The 27,361-nt window shown below is 45.0% G+C and overlaps 1 protein-coding gene across 1 annotated transcript in view; it reads left to right on the top strand.

Moving 5' to 3' along the window:
- KAPP (kinase associated protein phosphatase) overlaps positions 1-25,834 on the top strand; it is a 105,069-nt gene extending 79,235 nt beyond the window's left edge. The window contains exons 8-12 of the mRNA XM_087377982.1: positions 2,837-2,931; positions 17,203-17,318; positions 17,602-17,731; positions 17,818-17,872; positions 25,352-25,834. Coding sequence (XP_087234108.1) covers positions 2,837-2,931; positions 17,203-17,318; positions 17,602-17,731; positions 17,818-17,872; positions 25,352-25,522 — 567 coding nt within the window. The 3' untranslated portion in view covers positions 25,523-25,834. The remainder of the gene's footprint in view (positions 1-2,836; positions 2,932-17,202; positions 17,319-17,601; positions 17,732-17,817; positions 17,873-25,351) is intronic.
- The last annotated feature ends 1,527 nt before the right edge of the window (positions 25,835-27,361 follow it).

Raw genomic sequence — 27,361 nt, 5'->3', positions numbered from 1 at the left:
GCCTGCAACGCAAGGAGGGTATGATTCTATCCTTGTGGTGGTTGATCGTCTAACCAAGATGGCTCATTTCATTCCGACTAGAGAGTCTGTTAGTGTCCCGCAAGTGGCGGATTTATTTATTAGACATATATTTCGTCTGCATGGATTGCCTAGATCCATAGTGTCAGACAGAGATGTCAGATTTACCGGTCATTTTTGGACAGCGGTATTTGAGACACTAAGGATTGAGTTGGGAATGAGTAGTGGGGATCATCCCGAGACGGATGGTCAGACGGAGAGAGTCAACCAGACTTTAGAGGATATGCTGAGAGCATATGTGTCATTGAGGCAACATACGTGGGACAAGTGGTTGCCATTGTTGGAGTTTGCCTACAATGATAGAAAACATTCCTCTACCAGGTTCAGTCCGTTTGAACTGAACTATGGTTATAGACCAGCAAATCCAACTATAGTTGGAGTACCTCAGAAAGTGCCTAGTGCCGCGAACTTTGTGGTTCAGATGCGGGAGATGCTAGCACTTGCAAGAGCTAATATCCGCCAGGCTATGGATAGAGCCAAGGTGTATGCGGATGAAAACCGGTCTATAAGGGTATTTAAGGAAGGAGAAAAATTTTTTCTCAGAGTTCCTTCGCACTCGAAGTTGTTGACTTCAGGAGAGTGTGCTAAGTTATCACCTCGATACTGTGGGCCGTGGTTGATTCTAAAGAGAATAGGCAGTGTAGCCTATAAATTGGAATTGCCAAAGGGGTGTAAGGTGCACCCGGTTTTTCATGTTTCGCGCTTAAAGAAATTTTTACATACAGGTGACTCACTAATCGAAGGTGTGGTTTTGTTTCAGGAGATAGAGGATATTGCAAGGCGCAAACCAACAAGAATCCTGGACCGAGGAACAATGCAAATACGAAATCGGAAGATACCCACGGTGTTGGTTGCATGGCATGGTCAGCCTCTATCCGAAGCTACTTGGGAATCCGTATATCAGTTGCGGAGAGTGTTCCCAGATTTTATCATCGAGGACGCTGATGTCTGAAGAGGGAAGGAATGTTACGCTCTAGCCGAGGTAGCATTACCTCAAAAGAATCAGTCGACATTTCCCTTCATGGATCTATCTCTGTAATATATGTGTTTGCGCTTCATGTAAATGATCGGGAGGGATTTAATGTCAAGGTCCTAGGTGAGGGCTGATAGCACCAGACTAGGTAGATCTAAGGCCAAGGGCCTAGTGCAAAGATTGTGCCTAGGGGCAAGGAATTTAATGCATCCCAAGAGAGGGGTGAAATGTTGCATCAGGAAGGCCCTATATGGATGACATGTGGCATCTAGATCTATCTAGGGAATTGGGGCTTGCTGAGGCTAGTGAGAGAAGAGAAGAGGATTATTCACGTCGATTTTGGTAACGAAGACCTCTGTCTGCTAGTTAGTCTCAGCAAGATTTGGCTGTGGGAGGTTATTCATGGTGCTGCTCCCGTGATCTGCAGTAGAAGTTAGATAATAGTGCTTTACAGATCTACGCAGCCATGTCTAGCTGTAGACACGGCCGATGCGTGTAGTGTATCAGAAGAAGGGCACCTTCTGTGATCCTCTCGGACTGCCCTGCTCTAGGCGGACAAAACGAGTCACTCTGGTTCCATTCTACCTCTTTAGGGGACTACCCTCCCACAAGCAAAGCTGCCGCTGAGTCTGGTCTTCTTGGCCCCACTCTGAAGTGCAGGGGGCGGAAGTGCCGATGACTCGTTGCGTGAAAAGGATCCTCAGAGACAGTTGCCCATGCCAACTCGGGGATGGCGTGGTCTATGGCTGTCCAGATCATCTCCATCATCCTGAAAAAGCTGAGGTGGGATAGTCACCCAAGGTAAGAGGAAGATCTTGAGGACATCTGTGACTTTATTTAGGGCTGATGCAGTTCTAGCAGCTCTTTTCCCAGAAACTTCCATCTTTCTTGTTGGTGCTCAGACTGTGGCTACATATCTTGGCTGTCCACATCTGCGACTGGTTATTTAGTAGTAAATCTTGAATGGATTTTGATTTGTTGTACCCATTGATATTGTGTCTATATCCTTCAAATTGTGCTTTGGATTCTTGAGTCTTTAAAAGTCTTGCTTTAGAGTGTGGAAATGCATTCCAATTTGTACTCTTATTAGAGCAGGTGGTAGGGCTACGAGGATTGAGACAGGGGATAGGGCAACAAGGATTGAGAGCTAACATGCCGATCTTTCATTAGGGTGCCTCCAGGAATAGCACACAACTTCCTTGACTCGGCCCTCCCCTGGCCACAAATGACAGAAATGGGGCTGAAACTGTGATTCAAAAAGAAGAAATTGCAGGTGTAACTTGCAGAAACCATGAAGTTGGAGCCAAAAAAAGGAAGATGACATGCAACAAATCACCAACAGACATGCAAACCTAGAGATACTATGGAACTGTAACAGTTTGAGACTGTGTAGTGTTCCCAATAGTTGTATTACCTAATAAAGTATTTGATTTGGAATCATTTTATGATGCATAACAACGTGTGCTGTTTTTCCAACATGAATACATACAGTGTAAGAAAAATGAAAGCTATGGCGTAAATCACAATATCAGACATACTTCAATTCTTGAGGAGCATTAGAATTCCTAAGCTGATTCTAAATTAGGAAGTTGGCTTGTGCTTATATATGCAAATACACGGTTTAACAACGTATAAGATGCTGTTGTCATCTTTTAAATTGGATGTTGTATGATGCACATTTAAAACTGAGCTTTTGAGATGGAGGAAATTTGGTACTTGCTACTTCTATAATTCATGGTCAATAAGGCTCTACTGATAATTCTTATATTCTGCTTTTCATTGCAGGGTTGCACAGCTACTGTATTATTAGTATGGTCGGACTCTAACAATATTGCATATGCTCAGTGTGCAAATGTTGGAGACTCTGCTTGTATTATCAGGTTCATACCTAACCTTTGGAAATCAACTAATGGATACAGTTTCAAGGAGGATATTTTAATAAAAGTATCCTTCTGGTGAGGTTTGCTCATCCACTGCTTAAGCTGGTTATCTATGCTTCAGAACAGTTTTACATGTCCATGGCATTGTGTTGTTTGCTTGCTAGCTTAAGCTAGCAAGCTCTGTTGTGGTTCCATTACTGTGCGAAGCCCTTTTTTGCAGGCCTTAAAACCTCGATGGCTATTTCTTTACTACATCCTCTTTTTATAAAGGCTAGGTCTCAGTTTCTTTGAAAAAGAGACAAGTGCTTAATACAAGGACTTGATCCTGTTTGAAGCTTGAGGTAGCCTTAAAGATTGTTGTTTTGCTAGCATCAGGTTAGTGAAAGTATATTGAGGATAGATAATGTCGATTATCACATGCACAGGAGACTTCTGTTCATCCACTGATTTACAAAACTATCAATTTTTTCTACCATTGCTGGTTTTCCCCCGAAGGTCAGGTCTATTCCTAGAGTCATTCATATTGTTAAGGCATCCGCGAAAGGTAAATTTTTATGAGCAGCTGTAGAATGAACCTAACGTCACCTGCTGTTAAAAACTTTGGGCATCATTACAGACAAGAAATACGCATTTGTATAATCTCCTAAAGACATACATGGTTTGAATAGTGCTAGAAAAGGGCTTTCATATGCAATTGAAGTAATTGGAAATATTTGTGCAAGGATGAGAGGTGAATAAATTTTGATCCGTGTATGCTTTTTTTTACACATTTGATTTATTTGTAGTGCATGACCTAAATCTCACTTAAAGAAGAGGAAATAACATAAAACTTTTCTGTTGAAATATATTCTTGAGGCAAGTAAATGATACAATAGAGAGAGTATGGCTCTTTCTACTCTCAAAGGAGAACTTCCATTGCAATACAAAACTTAAAACGGAGAGGTGGCCTTTATGAGAGATATTCACCATGCATATGTTGCACCAAGCGGAAGCAACCTTTTTTTTTCCTTCAAAGAACGGAACCTTTTGTTAATGCTTGAAAAAACTTCATACAAAACAGCAGCCCCGAAGTGATGAGTATGGAAAAAACTGATAAAGGCTGAAAGAAGAAAACCAGCCTGTTCTAGAGAAACCCAGCTCACTGCCTCGGGAATCTCTGGTACAGGCGCTAACAACCAAGTGGGGGGACTATACAACCAGCGAATCCCTCGTGGAGTGAATATGTAGAAAACTCATGCAGGTGAAGCCTTGCAGAAATGTGCGCACCTCGCGACAGTCGCCCTAGAGCCCGGGGTCCCACGCTCCCAGGTGGAGCACAGGGTGTAGATGATATCCTGCCAGATGGCAACCAAGGTAGCCGAGGGTGGAACGGGATGCTCACCTATCACCATACTACAAGGAGCAACCCAAATGTTCCATGATGTGATACTGGCTACTACCTCCCACACACTATCCTCTGGAGGGGAATGAGGAACCGAGCTATCAGGAGGGACCGCCTCATGGAGCGGAAGCAATCTTTTACCAAGCATAGTTCATGCAAAGTGATAGAGATATAAACACAACCCAATCAAGCTGAAAAGGAATCTCCACCACAAGTAAAATTCTTGGAAACTGCGCACAACACTACTGAATGACAGCAGCTTTTCCTTGCACAACTCTTGAGATAGGAGGTGAAGAAACTAATTGGAAGGATGCACTACTATGCGTTGGACGCCCTTGCTCTTTTCAAGTGACAAAGAGGGACGAGACTGAATTGATGGAGAACAAAAGAAAGAAAGAAAGTTTATTAAGGTCTCTGAAATACCGAAGGGTCTATGAGACTAAAAAAACTAGATACAATTGAATTGCATGGGTGGAGCCATAAGTGGGCATCCACACCCAAGGCAAATGTAGACACAAACACTAGTACCAAGTATCTGAGCCCATGGGGAATGGTATCATTGTGGTGGTCCTCTGTATACTGTCTGAGGAACCAAGCGCACGAGTGGCTGAGAATGGATATGAGGGTCTTAGTAGAGAGAGACTCCGGTGATGATTAGTGTTACAGCAGCATGAGACTCGTGATAGAGCGTTGATGTCGGTCAGTTTGCGTGGTCAGCTGTAGCTCTGAGTTCTTAGAGCTGTGTAAACTGGCTAACCTGTGTATTGAGCATTGAGGCATAGAAAAAGAAAGAAAGAAAGATATATTAATGTCCACAGAAGGCCTCGCGGACATATGGGACAAAGTGACACCAAAGAGAAAAACTCATACAAGCCACAAGGGGCTGAGGCAAAGGGCGCGCGAAGACCTTTTGCTGAGTACTGTGCTGAAATTTAAAAAAAAGAGCTCACTGGCTCCAACAAAAACAAGTACAAAAATAAATAAATATATCATATCATATCATGTGCTATCTGCTATCGGGAGCAGGCTGAGAAATGGAAACTCAGAAACTGAAACCGGGCATTGTGGTGGCTCGTCTATGAGCGGTGAAAATGTCTCGAATCTGAGTCTGTCTGGCTGTCTCATACTGTGGCATCAGAGGGGGGCGTGGTCTCCTCGATCTCTGAACCGACTGAGCTATGTACAGAGCGACCCCTCGTCTCGTGCGGTCCCCTCTGAGGAAAGCTGTGATAGGCGAACCTCAATCGAGTGTGCTTTGGGCAGTCTCCGTGTCGTGGCTGGCCTCTGCAGTCCTCTCTCGGTAATCCAGGCTGCCCGCATAGCAGCTAGCTGCTGCTCCTCCACCCCACTGTGTCCTAGAGCTGACTCGAATGCATAAAAATCTGTAACGTGCCGCTATTTGTGGCCAGCCTCTACATCGTGTGGTGTGATCGCCTCCTGTTGCTCTCTGATCTGTCATAGCACGGTCTCCTTGTGTCGGTGCATCTCAAGTAGGTAGAGCCCAATGCAGACCTGGTCATGGAAATGGATCAAGCGTGATAGTGGGCCGAAGCCACTCCCGTCCTGATAGAGGGAGTGGTATCATCCTCGGATCTCGTAGTAGGCTAGGTAGGTGCAAAGAAAGTGTTTCTTTGTCTCAACCACTCCCAGTGTGCATAGCGTGCAGGTCCGCTGCTCTCTAGGTATACGCGTTGCTCTCCCTATCTCAATCCTCAGCTGATGGGATGAGACCCGCATCTGCCCAATGGCGATCCTCAGCGCATGTGAGACTCTTCTGTCCTTGAGATATAGGGGTCTGATGATGAATCCATCTTGTGAGACATTCAGGAAATTGTCACGGTAGAATTGTGTCTTGGTGGGGAGCTCCTGATCTCCCCCCCAAGCTCGAGACGTATGGAGCTGGAGAAGATCTAACCGTATGATACGGTTAATCTCATCTCGCGGGATCGACTCAGGGGGTGCATCCAAACTATGTTGAAAGGGGGGTAGCTTGTCCATCTGAATCCCGTGTTTGGCAAACCATGTGGATATACGTGCATACCATGTGTTCGCCCCACCCTCAGCTAGTCGTTTGGATGACTCTAGAGCCAGCCTCGGTAGTCTCCAATGGGGTACGTCCCAGACTCTATGGATGAAAGTCACTGTCTGAAAGATGGCATCAATCTGTAGTGGTGTCTCATGGCGAACTCTGCTTGTATTATCTCATGCAGGACTGAGGGCTTGCTCCGAATCATCCTAGATCCCATGGCTGTTACCGCTCAAATGTCTTCCACATTGCTATCGGTAGATCACATCGCCAGAAAGGTGCTGCATACATGGCAGTCGGTCGCACTAGCGTATCGAAAAGCCAGCACTTCGTCGGTGGATCCTTGAAGTGTGCCTGGAAACACTGCCTCTCCAATCAGGCCAGAGCACCCCGTCCCTATGTGAGGCGTGCCTGGGCTGCATGTGTCATAATGAAAAGGGGTCCTGTGAAGATTGCTTCCAAATGTGTGTATGACTGCACTATCTCCATTGGCTCGGTTCGATAAGTGAAATTGAGTCGTCGGATTACTGCGTATGAGGTGTTGAAGACCATAACCTTGGTCTTCCCAAGGTTGACTATCAGGTCTCTCTCTCTACAGAACACCTCTAGGGCCTCCAAGTGTCTTTGCAACCCCTTCGCTGAGGATGAGATGAGGACTATGTCATCAGCGTATAGCAATATCTGTATCATGAGATCGGCCAGTGGTGATCCTTCGCCCTCTGGGCGGTCTATGAAAGAGGTGATCTCATCAATGTACAGCCCGAAGATAGTCGATGAGAGGGGACATCCCTGCTTCACTCTGATCGTACTCTCGACCCAATCCGATAGGCCTCCTAGGGCATGAACTCGGCCTCTGACCGACTCATATAGGCTCATCACCCCCCATATCAGTGTCTCTGGAATCTGCAGCTCCTGTAACCTCCTGATCATGAGGGATCGTGGGACAGTGTCAAAAGCCTTCCGAAAGTCTACAAAGCATGTGTAGACTTTCTGGTGTGTAGACCTCGCCTCCTCAATGATAGCCCTCAAAGTGAAGATGTGATCTAGGGTAGAGTGCTGTCTTTGGAATCCTACCTGTCCTAGTGCCCGCTCCCCTCGAGCCTCTGTATGACTGTTGAGTTCTCTCTCTAGAACTGATCCATAAATCATGGCCAGAGTGGCCAATCATAAGGGTCCGATAGTTCCCCGTCTCCATAGGGTCCCCGGCTTTGTGTATTGGTACAATAGTGGTGGTACTCCACGAAGGTGGAAATCCGTGACAAACAACCCGGTTAAACATCTGTGCTAGGACCTCGTGTCCATGTGCAAAGTGCTCAATTCGGAGGCCCTCGTGTTCTTGCGCTCCCCGATTGTGTAGACGGCAAAGTGCAGCCCGTACATTCTATGTGGTGAACAGATGACAAGTGGTGGGCCTAGGCGTGGAGGACATATCCGATGGTGTCTGCATCTGGGCATCATAGAGGGAGCATGCATACGTGTGCCACACATCTGGGTCAGAAATGGGGATAGGTGGCTTCCCCTTTGATAGAAATCCCCATCCAGTGGTTGGGTCTCCTCCTCGGAACGATCTGACAATCTCATCCATCCTGTGTGTGAGGAAAGCCCATCTCTTATGACATGTCAGTTGTCGATAGATCCATTGTGCTTTAGGTGGTGTCAGATGATTCAAAGTCTGCTGCTGTGTGAAGTGGGCTCTCGCCTCTTTGCACTCGTCGTCGAACCAAGGGTTCTGAGGCATCTTCCCATCTCTGGCCCGCCTGGATCGGGTCGTGGGAAAAGATCTGATAGCAGCATCTTGTACCATTGAGACAAGGGTGTCGGAGGTGTTGGTGAGGTCTATGTCATCCCCAAGTATAGCCGGGATCTCCCTGGCTAGATGGCTCATGTATACTGGGTCAAGAGCACGGTCAAAGTGGATCTGAGTGCGTGGGGGCATGGGGGGAGCTCTCCTGGTGGTGGCGATATGGAAGGTCAAGTATGAGTGATCAGCTCCGAGTGGGGGGGGGGGGGTACGGCGAAGTCGTGTATCCGTTATATAAAGTCTAGTGGGCCTAGTAGATAGTCCACTGTACTAGATCCACCACCATGTGGGAAGCAAGTGAGTCTTCCAAAAGATGGTCATCTGTGAAGGCCATTAAAGATGATCAGGTCGTGGATTGCCCCCAGCTCAAGCAGATGTCGTCCATATCCTGTCACTTGTGGGATATCTGCAGAATGCCTTACTATCCCAAGCTCAGCTGCATCTAGTTCCATGACCATGTGTGGGTCTCTGTCATCATTTGAGAAGTCATGTAGGCCCACCTATGTATTTCCTGCCCGTGCATTGAAGTCCCCCAGTAGGAGAGTGTCTCCTTGTGCGGAAAACTCCATGATGTCATCATGGATCGTCTCATATGGACTGTATCCATCTGTAGTGATCTCTCGTGCATAGGATGACGTGTCTGGAGGAAAGTAGCATACTGCAATGAAGATAAGGCCGAGCATCTGGGAGCTGAACTCGTATCCACATGTGTCGTGCATGCTCCTCTCTCTGAACCACCGATATGAGTGGTCTCAGTTGTGATCTGAAAAGGACAGCCACTACACCGGAGCCACGAACTCCACTATCTCTTCTCAACTCTCTTCTATGAGCTGATTCCCATGTGTATCCAGTTACTGTGGGCAGCCCTCGCTCTAGACTCTTGTGTTTCGGTGTAGAAAATCGTCTCTCTATCATTATATGTCTCCAGGAAGCCCCCTTGGGTCAGACCATAATGTGCCATTACAATTCCATACTGGTATTTTCAGTCCGGTATGTGCACACATCCTATGAGCTTGACACCGTCATAATTCTCCCTCTTCCTTCTCTTCCTTCTCTTCTTTATCCTCCTTATCTCCTCTTTCTCAAATAATCACCCTACCATCCCTATATACAGCCCATTTCCCTGCTTTTCTTGCTGCCATTACTTTTATCATACCTTCCCTGCGATGTTCCCGTTGTAAGAGTGTGAGGTCGTCATCCAGGTAGATCCTTATTCCCTTCAAAGTAGCCCTCGTGCTCATGAGGGGGGGCTGTTGTGCCCTTTTTGACCACATCCTTCCATTCCAACATCTTAGCTTCCCCTTTGCTGATTTGTTGTTTAAGCTCAGCATGTGTGCCTTGCATTGTTTCCTGCATGGTGGCAATGTCCTTCCTGAGAGTGGCATTTTCTGTTTTCAGCTCCTCCATTGCTTTGCAATTTCCTTCCGGAGGTGCTTTCAAGTCCTTTATTTGCTGCAATTCAATCTCCAAAGCATGTACCCTGTCCTGGAGCTTGTTTTTCTCGCATATACATTCACCTTTTTCATTCTCCCATTCCTCCTTTGCCCCTTTCCTCCATTCCTCCTGCATTTTCCCTCCATGCTTTTTCACTTCAGCTAGTGTTTTATGTACATGTGCCTTGTCCGCAAGGAGGGCCACATTAGTAGATTCCAAGCTATTGATTCTTTCAATCAATGCAAGGCATATCTTTTGGAGGCTGGTGAGGACATTGGACGTAATGTTTGGAGTGGTCCCTGTTGTGTAAGCTGTCATGGCATTTTCAAGTGCTTGTTTCCCCCAAATGTCCTCCACACATGCTCGTGTAGGCATTGTGCAATGTAAGTATCTGTCCTTGTTTATTTTGCTGAATGCGGCAATAGAGAGAATCTTCACATGTTTTCTCTGCTTCTGCACTTTTCTGTCAAGTTGGAGCCAATCTGGTGGGAGCCCGTGTGACCGCAGCAAGGGAGCCCCGATGTGCTGATGTGGCACTACCACATGTCAGTAGTGACGTGGCAGGCATGTGTTGTGCCACGTGTCAGCAGTGACGTGGCAAGCATGCGTTATGCCACGTGCCGCTGGCGTGGCTTGTGGCGTGGATGATGACGGGGAGCGTAGGCAGCATCGACGGATGAAAGTAGGCAGCGGCGCAGTGAGAGAGACGTGAGGGGGTTGCTGACGGAGAGGCTACGTGAGGCTGACGGAGAGGTTATGTGAGCTGGTGGACAAGTTACGTGAAGGTAGGGAGAGGGCAGCATAGGTGAGCGGAGAGGCTGGCATAGGTAGCGAGGCTAGCGAAGAGGCTAGCGTAGGTGAGCGACGAGCGACGCTGAGCGTGAGGCTGGAAGACAGGTTATGTGTGTGGGGGGGGGGGGATGGCGTCGATGCCAGAGGGGTTACGTTGGCGTAGCGTAGCAGCAACAGTTCCCAACGGGGGGGAGTGTCGATGGCGCAACCACAGGTGACGCAGCGACAGTAGCTCCACACAGTAGCAGCTCACACTTGGTGGACGGACCTACAACAGACGATGGAGAGGTGGCAGACAATGGAGAGATGATGGACGACGGAGTGATGGCGAACGATGGAGAGGCAGACAGACAAACCACGGACGACGGCTGCAGACAGACGACGACGAACGTTGACAGACGAAGGACGACGGGACAGACGACGGACGTTGAGAGAGACGGACGGACGGGAGGCTATGACGGATGGAGAGGCTATGATGGTGTTAAGGGTCTAGGTCTACTGGGTGATACCGGTGCAGATTTCTTTGTTGAAAAGCTTTGCGAAGATGCCATAATACTTGGTTCATATGCAATGTATTCAATACGTAGTCCCTCATGATCTTGGGCTCGATAGTTATGTAATTCAGAGCTGTGTGTCTGACAGCATCAGTGGTGGACAGTGCGCAAGAAGTGGGCGGGCTAGCTGTGAGAGGTGAGGCGATGGCTGTTGGGTAATGTTGTATAGTGTGCATATGGTAAGAGGGGGCTTGCTCATTGGAGAAACTTCCACAAAGTCCTTGGAGTTGTTACTAAATAGGATATTTAGTAGCTCATCCTTGTCCTGGCAAATGAAAGCCTGCTTCTTATGACGGTCATGACGATGCTACTCACGTATCATCTCTATCTCACTTGGAAGATGAAGCTTAGTCTCAAATCTAAGTTGGCAGCATAATGCCTTACACTCATCATCGTATTAGCCATTGTAGGAAACTAATCTGAGAGGTGGTGGGCGGGTGGAATGGGTTGTGTGTGCAAAACTGTGCAAGGTCACCTCCTGAAGGGGGCGGGTGATTAGAGCGGCTCAATCTTCTTGGAGCGGAATATCCTTAAGATATGTGAGTAGGGTGGAAAGATGTGTGAGGTACTCCGAGTATAGGCTATGATCGAAGTGGATGTCATGATATGTGGTGTGTGTCGTGTGGTGGGGGATGGATATAATAAAGAAAAGTAAAGTGTGGCCAGCTATTGGTGGTCGCGGGGATACGGAGAAGTCAGTGATGTGTGGGGTAGAGGTAGGGGATCCCATGAGGTAGTTAACTATGCTAAGGCCCCCCCCCCCCCGGGCACTCCAAATATGGAAGCAACATCCACACGAGGAGGGCCATCAATCCAGACCATTGTAAGTGCTAGGCTCCTGTATCTTGCCCATGTCCAAGAAAGCGTGCCCATAAGAGGAGACCACGGCTCGCTTGTCTGTGGATACTGAAGACATCTTTGCCTCATCGAGATCAATATCAAGCAGTAAAATAGAATCATCTTGGAAATCAAGAAGCGATACTTGTTGCGAACTTGTCCCCATGTTGAAGTCTCCAACTAGGAGAACTTCCTCAGGCTTGAGAAATTTATGATGTCTGGGAGTACGATGGCATATGGTGAGGTGTCAGCATCGTCATGGAGGTCTCTAGCAAAGTGCGAGGCCTCAGGAGGGAAATAGCAAACAATGATGAGGACGTCCTATTCGTCTCTCGACAGAGACTATCCCAATGAGAGATGAGCTACATAGCACTGCCACTCCTCCTGATCCACAAACTCCACTTGTCTTCCAAAGTGTCATCTCAATATGCTTCTCGCATGTGTGTCTACAGACTCTAGGCAATGGGCGCTCTACGCTGTGATGAGTCTTTGTGTAGAAAACTCGCCGTCTGACTTCGAGAAATTTCTTGGATCTGACCATAGAGTACCATTATAGTTCCAAGCTAGCAGGTCAGGGTCTTGGTGCTCTGAGTCTCAAAGACCTCGTCCCTTATGCAGTGGATCACCAGATGCTCATCAGGGGCCTATCAAAAATTGTCTCGAACAATTGCCCACTTTCCCTTCTTGCGGTTGATGTCCCGCTGCTGTAGGAGGGTGTGCCTCTTCTATTCCTATATCCATACGAATCTAGGGGTGGTCCGGTAGCATTGTCTGACAGCATAATGCTGCAAGGTGAGCCTAAGTGTCTTTGAATTAGATGACAAGAGGCTGCTTCTGGGTGGGGTCACATCCCATGCACCATGCGTCATCAATCCCATGCTCCTAGACTCCCAAGGTGGAAGCCACGAAGCTGGTTACATCATCCATGATAATGGTGGAGGTACGAGGAATCCTCTTGACTTTGATGTTGAGAGTCTTACTGGCTCTTTGCTGCTGTTTAAAATGGTTGCTGAAACGGTGGCCTTCACAGGCTCCCCTTTCGCAATGTCTACCCATTTGGAGGTTCCTCGATGGCGGACTTTATGGTGGCTATCTACACCTCCATTGCTGGTCCACTGCTCGGGGCTGTTGCCATTTAATGACATGTCAACAAGCTCCTCAGAGGTGTAACACCTCCTGACTGAGGCTGTGGACATATCTATCTTGCTCAGCCTCTCCTGGATATCAATGCAATATTGTCTTATATCCTTAGTCTTTGAGATCTTTGTAGAGCATTTGTAATGGGTTTTGGATCTTCGATAGAAGTGCCTAGCTCCTCGAGAGTCTATAGGTACCAGTTGGGGAGTCTCTCTTTTCGTTGTGTGTGTGGTCGGTTGTGGTTGCTTTGGAACTCTCAGAACCTCAATTCTTCCAGTGGTTCTTCCTCCTTGTGACCTACATCCATGATTGTAGGTGTTTCTAATGGGGCTACGGGTTGAAACCCATCATCCCTGCTAATTACAATGTACTTGGTGGTTAGATAGTAGAGCCAGATCCCTTCAGCTGACACCGTATATGATGGAGATACATTCTTCACTTTTCATATCAACCTTCGTCCTTTTTCTCATTTAGAACCCAAAACTTTTAAGTGTTTGACCGGTGGCTTTTTACCTGAGTAGGCTTCGTGTGGAGTATTTTCTTTTACTGCTTTTGTCAAACTCGTATTTAATACAGTGTAGTTATGTACTGCTTCTGCCCTAAAATGTTTGGGAGGTCCTTTGCCAGCCAGCATTGACCTCACCATTTCCATTATGATTTTGTTCTTGCATTTCGCTACCCCATTCTAGGATGGAGTAAGTGACGTAGCAAGCTGATGCTTGATCCCTTTGAGCTGCAAAACTAATTGATTTATGTTGACAAGAATTCCTCGTCTACCTGTCCTCATAGCTTTTAGTTTCTTTCTAGTTTGATTCTCTACCATTGCTAGTCAGTCTTTGATTTTGTCAAATGCCTCAGACTTTTCTTGAGGGAATATTCCTAGATTTTTCTACCATTCGCCGTGAGTGTGAATTCTTTGGGGAATGGCTGGCTTGATTGCTTGTGTGCCCATCATGCCAGGAGGCCAAATGTCAATAGATGAATGGATTTCGGGTAAACCATCCACTAATCCATTTTTAAACCATCCACTAGTTCAATTTTAATGCATGTGGCAAAGAGCACATCCATGTGTAGATGCCTGTATCTCTCGTACCATAGCTTGCTAGAGCCTATAGAGACCATTATCTAATACCCCTCGTGCAACCACCTTTCCGTTTTTAAATCAAGGATCTTAACTTCATGACTCTATATGCATTCTGTTCTTCGTTATGGCATGAACAGAGAGAAGATCCTTGCAGAGCTTAGAAACAAGAAATACATCTATAAGCTCCTTAAGGGAACACTATTTATTCCCTCCATTGGGCATTTTGAGTTTTTGCCAACTCTAACTGATTGACAAAGGATCCATCGGTCTAAAGATAGTATACCATTCCCACTTATTGGTCTCGTGTCAGATGGCACCATTGTCAACATACCAGATATTCTCTGATTTCTATTACCACGTTGGCTATCAGTGGTATCTCTCAATGATGAGGAGTAATAGCTCGTCAATGACGACGTTATGGGTGCTCTTTGTCGCTTCTCATTGCCCTCTTTTTTGTCAGTTGCTTTCTTCGTGCATTCCTTGGCGCAGTGCCCTATGTAACCATAGTAGAAGCACTGAACCTTCATCATCATCGTCTTCTTCTTCTTCTTTGGTCAGCAGATGTCCCCTCTTGCCCATCCTTCTTGGAGATGTTGGTTGCCTCCGCCTTAGTTTGGGCATTTAGAGCTTTGTCAGTGTTCGTGCCATCATACATCTTCATTTGGAGGAGTTCTTCAAGGATTGTGGCTTCAAGCTCCTCATATGTGATCAGGCTGCTCCTTTGACTTGTAGATAGTGCCGCCAAAAACCCTTGGTAAGCTTGCTCAACAGAAGCCTTGCCAGGTAGATTCTCCCCCACCGAGGCTAATTGGTCTTAAAACAGCTTAATCTTGTTGAGTAACTCCTCAGAGTCCTCGCCCTCTGCCAGCTTTAGTGTATAGAGTTGATTTTAGAGATTTAAGGTCCTTGTAGAATTGTCGCGCTCGTATTGACTCTTTAGTATAGTCCAAGCAGCATGAGCACGGTTTGTTAGATGGATTTGTGGTTTGTTGTGTATGACATATTTTGAACTGTCCTACCATGCAGCTCATTAATCACAACAAACGTCACTTCGTCTTCAAGCTTCAGGAGCTTGACCAGAATGAATGGTGCCAGTTTAGTTCAAGCTAGAGGACATATTTTGTTGGTTTTTGTCTTGGGGATGCTAACTGTCGCAGGCTGCTGTTGAGGCTTCCCTGGAGATTCAGTGACGCCTTTTTTATGACAGGGTAGACGGTATTACAGTCTGTTGCCAAAAATATGACAGTCTTTCAATGAATCGAAGCACAATAGTGCCTTTCATTTGTAGATTGAGAGCCCTGATATCTGCCCACTCTGCCTGCTCACTAATATGCTTCTCAAATGCTGATCCATATACCTTGACGATCAAGTGGCCTACCATAAGGGTCTGGTATCCCTACATCCATAGGGTCTATTGCTATGTGGATTGGGAAGATAGTGTTAATGGTCCATGCTGTGAAGAAGCCCTTGCCAAAGGCCTCACTGAAGAGCTTCGAGAGGATCGGTGAAACTTTTCCGAACCATGGGTCAAGAGCTCTACTCTAAGGCCCCCGTTATCCTTGGCACTCACATTGTAAAGTGTCTTTGTGGCTTCCTAAAACCATACAGTGGTGAAGAGTGTAGAGCTAGTCGGGCAAGGAATGTTTGTGATATCGGCACAGGCTGGTTGGGAACACAGCATGTTAGCATAAGTCTTCTAAAGAGTGGGACTTGGATGAGGCAGGTTGATCTCTTCTCCAAGAGTTTCATTCATAACTCCTTGGAGTTATTGTGGTATAGGATGTTCAGAGTTCCTTGTTGTCATTTCTTGCGCCTCACCAAGCATCAGGACTCTCTCCCAGTCTTTTCCTTGTTTGGGCCCTGTTTTTACAGTGCCAAACATTGCCTAATCGCTTTGTTTCTTCATAGTACCAACCATTTCGAGAAACAATGTCAGAATGTCGTTTAGCATCTTCTCTTATTGTGCAAGCAAATGAGTGCTGTTTGGCTAGGTGCATGGAATGAGTGAGAAGCTGGGTTTGGGCATCAATGGATGGTTGCATATCTATATCCTTCAGAAATGTAGCCAAGTAACTCCCATATAAGTGTTCTAGCGGGTGGTTGAAGTCATAATGATAGTACGTTGGTGCATGGGGGTTGGATGGGTGGGGCAAAGCTAGATAGAAGGATATATGTGAGTGGTCAGCCCTTAGCATAAGCGTGTGGACTGTGAGATCTAAAACCTGTGAGGCAAAAGCAAGTGACCTATGACATACTTTACGACACTGTGGCCAGATCCTTTCTAGCTGTGTATGATATGCACATCTCAATTTTCGTGAGTCTCATTGCCTCAAATGCAGTTACTTTTTTCACCCAAATTGTGTTTGTGTGTATATATGGGAAACCAAAGAAGACAAACCTATATTCCTATAAGCACACATGTTTTGCAGATCTTCATAGACATTTAGGGGAACACTCTGCCTAAGGAATGACCTTGACTCATTGATAATTATCCAAGGGGAGTTGGTTCTACTTCATAAAGGAAAAGATAGAAGCTTTAAAACATGTTCAAACATAAAACCACAATTTGAGAACTAGGCTGGCAAATCTCTGGGCTGCAATGTTGCGTCTTCTTGAAGGTTTAAAGCAAGGAGGTTCCGGAAGCAATTTGAGGGCAGTTGTGACTGCATGGGCAGCAAAGACGGCTAGTTTCAGGCTGCATCGAAAATGAAGAGAAAAAGAGAGGAAAATTCATCTAACCACACTGTGCATGCATACAACCACACTGTGCATGCATACATAAAAGCGTGATTTTTAAATCTCTATCTTGCTCTAGCTTGCTTTCGGAAGTGCAAGAACAGTGCAAGAACTTCTATGCCGTTACAAGTGTCAGCTTTGAGTGCTTGAGTGGTGAAACAGTAAGTTTTGAGACTGCATTTATTCCATTAATGAAAAAGTCATGCGGCCTTTTTTCTTAGAAAATGTTGCCATGATCATGGACATGTCCTGGACTTGTGTTGACACACCCCTTACCCTCCTGGAAAAAAAGAGAGTAAAAAACCTGCACATCATTTTGTTTTGTTTTTGGTTGTGGTTGGTTGGTTTGGGGGAGGGGAGGGGTCGTGTACAGAGAGGATTTGCTAAGCTGAGCATTGTTTGTTTTGCTATGATTGTAGTCCCTTTGAGGACTTTAGGGTAATTTTTTAAAGACGTTCATGACCGTTATGAAATCTGATGTTACTGCAGTATTGGAGGGAAGCATGTTAGCATGACTGAAGATCACAGGCTGACTAGCATCTCTGAAAGGTCTCGAATGTTAGAGATGGGTAAACAGCTGCGTGATGGAGAGACTCGTCTTTGTGGTATGCCCCTTTCATTTTGTAAAAATATGTCAAATGTCTATAAGGGGAGCTTGAAATCTGTACACTGATGTTGATTTTGGCGTTTGTTGGTAAGTTTGCTGATATTCTAGGGAATCCTAGGTAAGTAAAAAAATCTTATCGTGGTTGCCTTTTGCATCTGCTTAGGCACACAAGCTCTGGTATATTAGAGTGTTGAATCTCTTCATCCCTGTTTGCACCATGTCTGCTTTACAAAACAAGTTACCCCATCTTTTGCGCCTAATATGCTATTCTTCCATGCCAGGCATGAATATTGCTCGTGTACTCGGTGACAAATTCCTAAAAGAGCAAGATGTTCGGTTTTCATCTCAACCGTTTGTCAGTGAAGTATTGCAGATAACCAAAGAGAGCAAGGCTCTGGCAATCATAGCAAGGTTCAAATCCATTATTTCACATTAATCCAATTTATTGGTGTAGAGAAGATTCTGGCTTTGATTCAATTCTGAACTTTGTAATGCAGTGATGGTCTTTGGGATGTGCTTAGCCAAAGACGCGCTTTACAACTGGCCCTCGAGGTGACATTGCTTGCATTCATTGTGTTTTGCTTCTGGGCAAGAATATTCATTGTGTTTTGCTTCTGGATAATGGTAGAACGGATGTTGTTCTGTGAACACTTGGTGTAGACTACATGGTGTTGTTCAAAGTTGGGGCTTCATAAAATCCAGTTTGTAGTGGTGAATTGCAAAATTTAAGACCATTCTTTTGTCTGGGAACATTCGCAATAAATGCAAAGGCATATGGTTGAAGAGGAATCGTCTTAGCCATGCATACTAAACTATGCAGACAGTACTGAATTCTCCACCTCAACCCCAACTAAAACAAAAACCTTCCCCTCCCCCCTGCATCCTCCCTACTTGTCTGTTGCCTGCAAATATCCCTTTCAGATCCCTTTTCTGCTTCCAGGATCAGTAAATGGGCTGTTCCATACAAAACTAAGTTTCAAGAGGAGCGAGCACTTGTTGATGTGTAGTTAAGGACCCAGTCCAGAAAGACCTTGGAAGCGGTCAGTATTGCCATGCTGCCAGGAGTATAAATCTGATTCCTGAAATACAGCTCGCTGCTTGGTCCCTACGACCTTCTGCCTGCCAGCCCCCGTTTCAGACTCTGCAAGCCTCCGTTAGCCACCATCATTTCCACTTTGTCATCCTCAGCCTCCCCCACCCTCCATCTCTGTCATATGGACCTGTACAGCAGGTCATATTGTCATGCGCCTTCGGCCTCCTTCCACCCTCCTCCAGTTCCCCTCGTATCAGCCCACCCCCTCCCCAGTGCCCTCTTTCTTCCCTTCTGTAAACCATACGGACTTATACAGCCTTCCATAGAGGCTATACACTACCCCTTGCTCCTCCCATCCATCTTGTCCCCTCCACGCCTCACTCCTACCTCACACTCAACTCTTGTTCTTCCTTTAGGTTCCCCTTTAGCTCCCCTTGCAAGCTATAGCGGAAAGTACCACATTCAGTTTGCCCAGAGACTGCCTCAACAGTAGGGTGACTAGCCCTCAGCTCTAAAAAGATTTTCATCCCTTCACCTTGGGATTTGACCTAGTGGAGGAACACAAGAAGGTTACTTCTCTTTTTATTAGTTTTCTTGGGCTTCCTCAGGTCCATCACTGATTGCTACCTGAAATGACCAACATAACTAGCCACCAAAATGAAACGCAGAAATACAGTTTCTCCTTTTAATCACGGGCGATGGCACTTAGATAATCCTCCCAGCCAATCTTCCCAGCCAATCTTCGTGACAGCAAGCTCAATTCTAAATCATACGTTAATTCTCCTGCAAGCCGTACACAAAGCCCACAACTCCCTAGATGGTTCTACATGCCACATGTCACATTCCTAGGGCCATCCTTAGGTGTACGATTTACCCCTCTCTTGGAGTATCACTTAATTCCATTTGCCCCTTGGCAATTACACATTTTGGTGCACCTAGGCCCTTGACCTTAGAACCATCTAGTCAGTGCTAGTTCGCCCTCACCAAGGACCTTGACATTAATTCCTTTAACCATATACTTGAAACGCTTTTAAATAAAATACGATAGTTGGTCCTCTAAAGGAAAATGTCCACCGACCCTTCCGAGGTCATGTTATCTCAGCTTGAGCATAACATTCCTTCCCTCTCTAGGCATCAGCATCCTCGATGATAAAATATGGGAACGCTCTCCGCATCTGTGCATGGATTCCCAAGTAGCCTCAGATAGAGGTAGACCATGCCATGCAACCAACACCGTGGGTATCTTCCGATTGCGTACTTTTTGTTCCTCGGTGGAGGATTCTTGTTGGCTTGCGTCTTGCATTATCCTCTATCTCCTGAAACAAAACAACACCCTCGATTAGTGAGTCATCTGTGTGCAAGAACAACTTTAAACGAGAAACATGAAACGCTGGGTGCACCTTACAACCATGTGGTAATTCCAACTTATAGGCCACCTTGTCTATTCTTTTAAGAATTAACCACGGCCCACAATACCGGGGTGATAACTTAGCACACTCTCCTGCAGTCAAAGACTTGAAGTGTGAAGGAATTAAGAGAAAAAGTTTTTCTCCTTCCTTAAATTCCCTTGATCTATATTCATCCACATATGCCTTAGCTCTATCCATAGCTTGGCGGATGTTAGCTCTCGCATCAAGCGCTAGCATCTCCCGCATCTGAACCACATAGTTCGCGGCACTAGGCACTTTCTGAGGTATTCCAACCGTAGTTGGATTTGCTTGTCTATAACCATAGTTCAGCTCGAACGGACTCATTCCTGTATCTATCATTGTAGACAAATTTCTATAGTGGCAGCCACTTGTCCCACGTATGTTGCCTCAATGAAACATATGCTCTCAGCATATCCTCTAAAGTCTGGTTGACTATTTCCGTCTGACCATCTATTTCTGGATGATGCCCACTACTCATTCCCAACTCAGTCCTTAGTGCCTCAAACACTGCAATCCAAAAATGACTGGTAAATTTAACATCCCTGTTTGACACTATGGATCTGGGTAATCCATGCAGACAAAATATATGTTTAATAAACAATCCGCCACTTGCGGGGCACTAACAGACTCCCTAGTTAAAATGAGTGAGCCTTCTTGGTAAGACGATCAACCACCACAAGGATAGAATCATATCCACCTTGTGACTTTTGTATTTTCCCAATAGACAACATGAAGTCGATTTCTTTAAGCTGTAGACAGAATGGCAGCACTGAGCAGATTGTTGGAAGGAGCACCTGTCGAGAGCTGAATGTAATCATTTGCAAGCAGGATGCCAAAGGTCCTACACGGGGTGTGTGCAGTGTGACCAAAAACCTTGTTTCACTCCCACGGAAGGCATAGAAATGTTTTGCCAAAACGTGCAGAGTTTCGCAAAACACCTAGGGATTGCTGCGCCTAGAAACTCCCGCATGCCTCTTTTCTGCATCTATTCGGCACATTTTTCTGCTCCATTCAGCATCTCTTCAACACGTCGATGACGATACTCTAGTAGCTCTCATGTTGTAGCCCTCTGGAATCATTTGATGTCATCAGAGTCCTTATCTGGCTTTTCAGCTAGTGGCTCTTGCTCCACCAAGTCAGGTTCCGCTTTCGCACACTAGTCTGATACACAGGTCTATCTTTAAGCAACACCTGATGGCACCACCGCCTTCAGTCACAAGCCCTCCTTTGAACTCGAGCTCTGCAGGGATGGGTGAACAGCTTGAAGTCGTCAATGCACCAAGCTCTTAGAGTCTGTTGTAGCCCGTCCTCCATTTGGCTAGGTGTGCAACCAAACACCATACCCGAGACATCATATCCCAGGCACAAATCTAGTTTACCTGGACCATCAAGCTCCAACTGTGGTTCTTTGTTGTAGTTCCCCTCTAAGTCACAGTCACCATGTGACTTTGAGTCTTCAGGTATCGTGTGATCATCTTGGCACATGGATTTACCCCATCTAGATGTGCAAAGAATCATTTCCTTCTCCATCTTGTAGTCACGGATCAATTATTCAAGCTATGGTGTTGATGGAGCAGCAAAAAGAGGGCATAGAGGCAAAACATCATCCCATTCAGATACCTCGATGTGGAGTGTTTGGGTGTGTTATACTCACATTGTGACAGCTCCATAGGCATCACAGGGACATGAGAGTACATCTACTGAGCCTCTACATGTATTTAGTCCATCCATATCTGTTGGGTTTTCCTCTACCATGGCAGTTTCTCCACATCTCCTACAAAGGGGGCACATGGGGTAGCAGCATCTAATCCGAGAGTAACTTCTAGACATGCTATTGGACACCACGCCTAGAGCAAGAGGTTAAAAGTTTAGAGGATCAGTCTTGCAATATTTCCTTTCATGTTGCAAGGACTCCTGGCAACAAGAAATTTTATGATGCACTTTGAGTTGTTGCTAAAGCAAGAGCATCATCCCTTGCACGTGCTAGTTCTAAGGCACTCTGCACATGTCTGAAGAGCACATGTGGCTGATGAGGCTTGGAATGCACCAGAGTCTCTGATGGGTGGAGTGACACAAAGAGGAGGCACATGATTTAATATCTTGGTAAGTTGTTATGTGGAAAGTATCTTGTTGAGAGTGGTTGATGCTTCATATGCTGGCCTTTACATCACAAGAGAGTGGATATGGGACCATATTGAGGCAGCCATTAGAGAGGTTGGTGAAGATAATGTGATGCAAGTCATAACCAACGATGACTCCAATTACAAGAGGATGGAAGTCTCCTTAAGGAGAAGTATTTGAAGATTGTGTGCAACGTTTGCGCTTCACGCTCTGTTGATTTGATGATGGAGAACATTAGAAAGCTACCATGGTGGGTGTCTCGTGTGGTTGAGCGAGTAGACATGTGCTAGTCCTATTTATGAAGGGAGTGCGAGTGGGAGCTTGTGAGAGCCGTGAAGACATAGTTTGGCTATGTTCTCTTGGTGTTTAGCAAGTATGATTCATGAATTATAATTTATGATTTGTGAGCTTGTTAAGCGTTTGTCGTTTAGTATATTGGAATTTGCATTAAAGTCTAGACTACTTTAGAATCCATAGTCTGAATTATGTTTTATTGACTTACAAATGGCTCAATTTCGGCTTAAACCATATCGAGCTTTCGTCGCATGATGACTACTTCAGATTGATTTGATTGGAATGACTCAAGATTGTTGATGTTGAGGGAATTGTGTTTGACATTTATTTTTGGGAGGAAGCCCTCCGCATTCAGTTTTCCATAGGGTCCTTACACTTTGTGCTTCGCCTCTTCGACAATGAGGATTGTACAACGAGTCTTCATGTAGTAGCTTCGAAAGACAATAGAGGATGGCCCTATCCTTCAATGTCTCCCTGTGCCCTGTTGGTTCGTGCTATCTGGCAGAATTTGGCTGAGTACCCTGATCTCGTCTATGTGTCTTGAGGAGGTTGTAGGACATTTATGTCACTGGTATGGACATGTAGGCTAGTCTAGATTTATTTCAGTTATTTTAGACTTGCTCCTGTTATGTGACACTGTGGGTCCATAGATATACCCAGTGATCACTAAATGTACAATCACTCATTTTGTGTTCATTCCTTATCCAGATTTCACGTTGGTTCTCTCTCTCTCTCTCTCTCTCTCTCTCTCTCTCTCTCGTGTTTGCTGTGTATGCTCATGCTACTGTCCAGTTCTCTCCCTCGCTTCGTGGTCCTACATATGGTATCTAAGCAAGGTTGCTGAGGGTGTCGATTGTTGGACTTGCTGAGATTGCAAGAGAGGAGGTACTTGGTGTTCCTAGTGCGAGGCTCAGCCTCTGAAGCACCATTTGGTGCGGTGAGCGTGGAGATTTTGTTTGCTGCATCCTTGAGGAGTTAGTACAAGAGAAGTCTCGTAAAGAAGTGGCACAGGAAAATGTGCACGCAGGGGAGAAGTGACGAAGTTAGTAATGTGACTCTCAAATCGTGCAAGCTTTGCTTCTTTTTTTATTTTTAGATGCACGTAGAAGCTTCGTCAAGGTCCTGAGCAGCGGGAGGCAGACATGTCTTTCTTGACGTGGTAGTCAGACGGGTCTTTCTTGACTCTGGCTCATCGTGTTGAACGAGTGGTGCACCTGTTATCGGAAGGAACATTCCAGCAGATTTGTGGGGAAGGACAGTGATGGTGTTCATGTTCTTGTTTCCAGAAATGTTAGTAGCAGAGACGAGAGGAGCGAGATAGGAGCAGAAGCATGGTGGTAGCCTACTGTTGACATACACAACTTCACCACCTATTGGCACATAGATAGAACCGGACGCCTTCAATCACAGTGCCTGATGATTAGGCAAGGTAGAGCGAGGAGCTCTTGTAGTCTTTAGCTAGCTAACCTTGGCCGGGTTCTTATTGTGGAGATTGGCAGCGATTTTAGATTCCCGTGAAGGGTCAGGATTTGCCGTAGCTTGTACACCTGTGGATTAACACAGACTAGTCTTTGTGTTGGTTGTTGATACTCAACGTATGCAAGCGAGAAGGTCTTCAGGCTAGTCGATCAACAACTCCATATGCTTGTAAGTTCTCCACACAGGCAGGCAGCAGCTCATTGAGATTACAAAGTTTGGGTACGTGAAATCATAGGTGGAATTCAAAGCTTGCTTTTCATAGTCCGTTAACCTATAGTGCATTTTTTAATTCACAGAAAATCGCTCATCAGTAGCACGAACAAGGGTTGTTTAGCTTTCCAACTGTTCTGCAAGCTTTATTTCTCCCACCTAGTAGTTGGGTATAGGATTTTCTGTGTGCAGGTCTCCCCACAATCGTGTCACAAGAGAATTCCTTTAATTTTTCAGAATTTGACTATTGGATGGGACAAATTATGCCATATGGGTATTCATGGTCAGCATATTGTAATTGGCAAAGGCCTTATAGTGACAGGAGAACAGACTCGTCCTCTTGACACCTGCGACTCCTACGTCATCTGCATCTACTACTACAACTGTCACTTCATCAAAGGAGCAGAAATTTTTTGGCAAGTGCACTATGTCAGTGATAGTGAATTCAGTTAAGAAATTGGTGATGTGAAATCATCTATATTTGCAAAGGATGCTTGGGATAAACTTGCCAGTATGTACAATGTTAAGAATCAGGCCAGATTGTTGTTCTTGGAAACTCAACTCAAGGAGTTTAAAATGCAGAACAATCAGACGATTCTTGAGCATATCACGAAATTGACGGATCTGCATGATCAATTTACTGAGAGCATTGGGGATAAGAAAATGATTTCAGTCACACTTAATAGTCTTGCCCCCTGCTATCACACATTTGTTACCTCGTTGAATATTACACTGCATGTTGCACCTGTATCTTTTGATGACGTGATAGGGCTGTCAGATGATGAACATCCTGGCAGAGGCGATCCATCAGTAGTATTCAAGGATCTTCTTCAAACTGGTAATTCAGTGGGAGAAGCTAAAGGGTTTGTGCAAACTATGCAGTGGGAGTCAATGATAAACAAACTATGATCTTCACTGATGAATGTGACAAATAAGACAGTTGATAGCCAACTGCAAAGCGGATTAAAAGTAAAGTTGGTAAAGCAGAAGCTCAATCTAAAGACTATGCATAACTTTTGATTCAATATCATATCAGCCACAGACTGCATGCATGTAAGAGGCAATTTTCTAGATTGTAGATAGATATAATCATAGTTAAGGCTAAAAATGCACTAGGCATTCTGGATGCCTTTATAAAATAGCAGGTTGCCAAACAATCCTCTACAATGGAAGTGATGAGAAATCAGCTCGACATAAAGTTAAGACATATGGATATTTCTATGCATTGTATACATACATATTTTCATGGAAATACAGCCACATATACATACACATACACAACGCTCTGTTTTGTTTTTTTGTTTGTTGTAGTCCTTCCTAGAGTTTTTTGGGTTGGTTGCATTGAATTACACTATTACACTGAATGACTTCAATATATTTTTGTTTCTGGAAACAGGCAGAGGGATGGATAGATCTTCTATGCTTCATCTAACTATTCTTGCTTTTGCATTACGGTGTGTACAGGCTAGAGACGGACATCACATGAATGAGGGCACAGAAGTAGGACCACTTTCAGCAAAAGGTATAGCTGAATTGCTTGTAAACAAGGCCCGCTTGTTACGGACTAAGGATAACACTTCTGTCATTGTTTTGGATTTCGTAAGTGGTCTAAAACCCTCCTGCAATGCAATGTAAGTATCACTTATTGCTAGATTGATGTGAGCGAATTTGTATGCGCCTTCACAACTGTGTAGCCTTCGCCATGTGTTTCCTGCCAGGTTTATATACTGTTTCTTCCAGTAGGTTGTATCAGGTAGGTGGCCTATAACAGGCTTACTTTGCCTGCATCATCTTCACACATTTAGGTTTATTGTGAACTTTCGAGACAGTACAGAGGTCTGTACCAACCTTGATAACTGTCGTGATTTACTGCAATTTGCACAAAAGAAGAGTATCAAAATGGTTATTTATTATTTCCACCCCCTCCTCCCTTGGGGGAAACCATGAGGATCCATTTTTGCATCCTAGTGCCACATCTTGTGTCATTATGTTTTCTTTTCTTCTTTTTAATGACCTGTATGTTTGTCGTTGTGTGGATCAATTTTCAAGTATTGTCTAGTTTCAACGAAGTACATTTTCAAGTATTGTCTAGTTTTATCAAAGTACATTTTCTCTGCCCTGCCTGAAGTCAACAAAGCACGTTCTCAAGTATTGTCTGGTCATGATTTTACTTTTATTATTCTTGGATTGATTTAGTCAACATATGTATTGGACTAAATAGCAAGAAATATATTAATGTGATTGAAGCCGATGGCGGATTAAGAACAGTCTCTCTGTCTTGTCACAATTGAATAGCTGCTTGCATGATCCTAATGCGCTAGTACATGCCAATAATGAAGGTCAGAGACATACTTGAAGGTCCTACCTGTAGAGTAAATTGTGTCCTGAGCAAAAGAGGCACCGTGCTTTAGTATATACACTTTTGGTATGTAATTTCGATAAGGGTTTGGACAATTGATCCAAATCATTGTATAGAAAAGTGAAGGGGCAAATTGGTGTGTGTGTGTGTGTGCCTATGGGCTTGGAGTCCTATGCAAGAAGTGTGTGAGTGTAGGTGTGCTAGAAGGTTCTAGTTAGGTGTGAGGTTGGTGTGATGAGTTAGTGATGATAGGAGGTGACTGATTGAGATAATCAGGGAGATGATTGTGGATCTGGGATCTACCTACATGGAGGCAATTGCCTATATATGTAACCACTCTTGGTATCAGAGCTTGCTGAAGATCCTAGTGCCTTTGAAGAGATTCTTTGAAGATTCCCTCTAGGTTCTCTCTTCTTCCCCAAATGGAGTTTTCTTCTTCTTTCTTCCTTCCATGAATTTCCTTAAGCTCATTCTCCTCCTACAAGCCACTCTACAGCCTGTGCTTACACTTGCCCTATTCCGCGCCATTTTTGATGATACAGCTTGTTGGAGCCACCTTTCAAAAATGGTCTGAGGTGCACTTAGGCGACCCTATGGACTACCTGGTGGTGAATTTTAAGAGCAAATGGACAAAGGAATGAGGAGAAACTACAGAAAAACTAGTCGGATTTTTCAAGGAGACGTGTTTGGAGGTGGAGAAGATGTTGCTACCCCTGGAGGTGTGAACCTCTTTTTGGTCTAAGACTTGCATTGAGTCTTCTACTCCCAAGGATCATTAATTGCATAGCAAATGCCCTATGGTTGATGCCTTGTGGTGTAAGGTAGCAATCCTCCAAGGTCCTTGAGTATTTTTTAAAAAATAGATGCTACGCTAAATGCTAAGTTGATGTTTGAGGAGTTAAAATTCAAATTAGAGATTCAGAGATTTCTTTTTGAGATCAAAGAATGCTCTTTGAAGTTTAGTTGATGTTGATTTCTTGACAAAATACCAAACTATCAATCTTCTTCTTCAAGTGCCAAGAAGACAACAAAGACAAAGTACAAGGTAAAGAAGACCTCAGTTAAGAGGTTGTGGGAGAAGCCAACTGGTTATGAATATGCCAAACAATTAGGAT

Source organism: Dipteris shenzhenensis, chromosome 1 (assembly GCF_047967505.1).
Source record: "Dipteris shenzhenensis isolate YYH24624 ecotype China chromosome 1, Dip_SZ_1.0, whole genome shotgun sequence".
NCBI classification, from domain to species: Eukaryota; Viridiplantae; Streptophyta; class Polypodiopsida; order Gleicheniales; family Dipteridaceae; genus Dipteris; species Dipteris shenzhenensis.
Note: the sequence above shows the minus strand (reverse complement) of the source record. Positions and strands in the feature narration are given on the sequence as shown.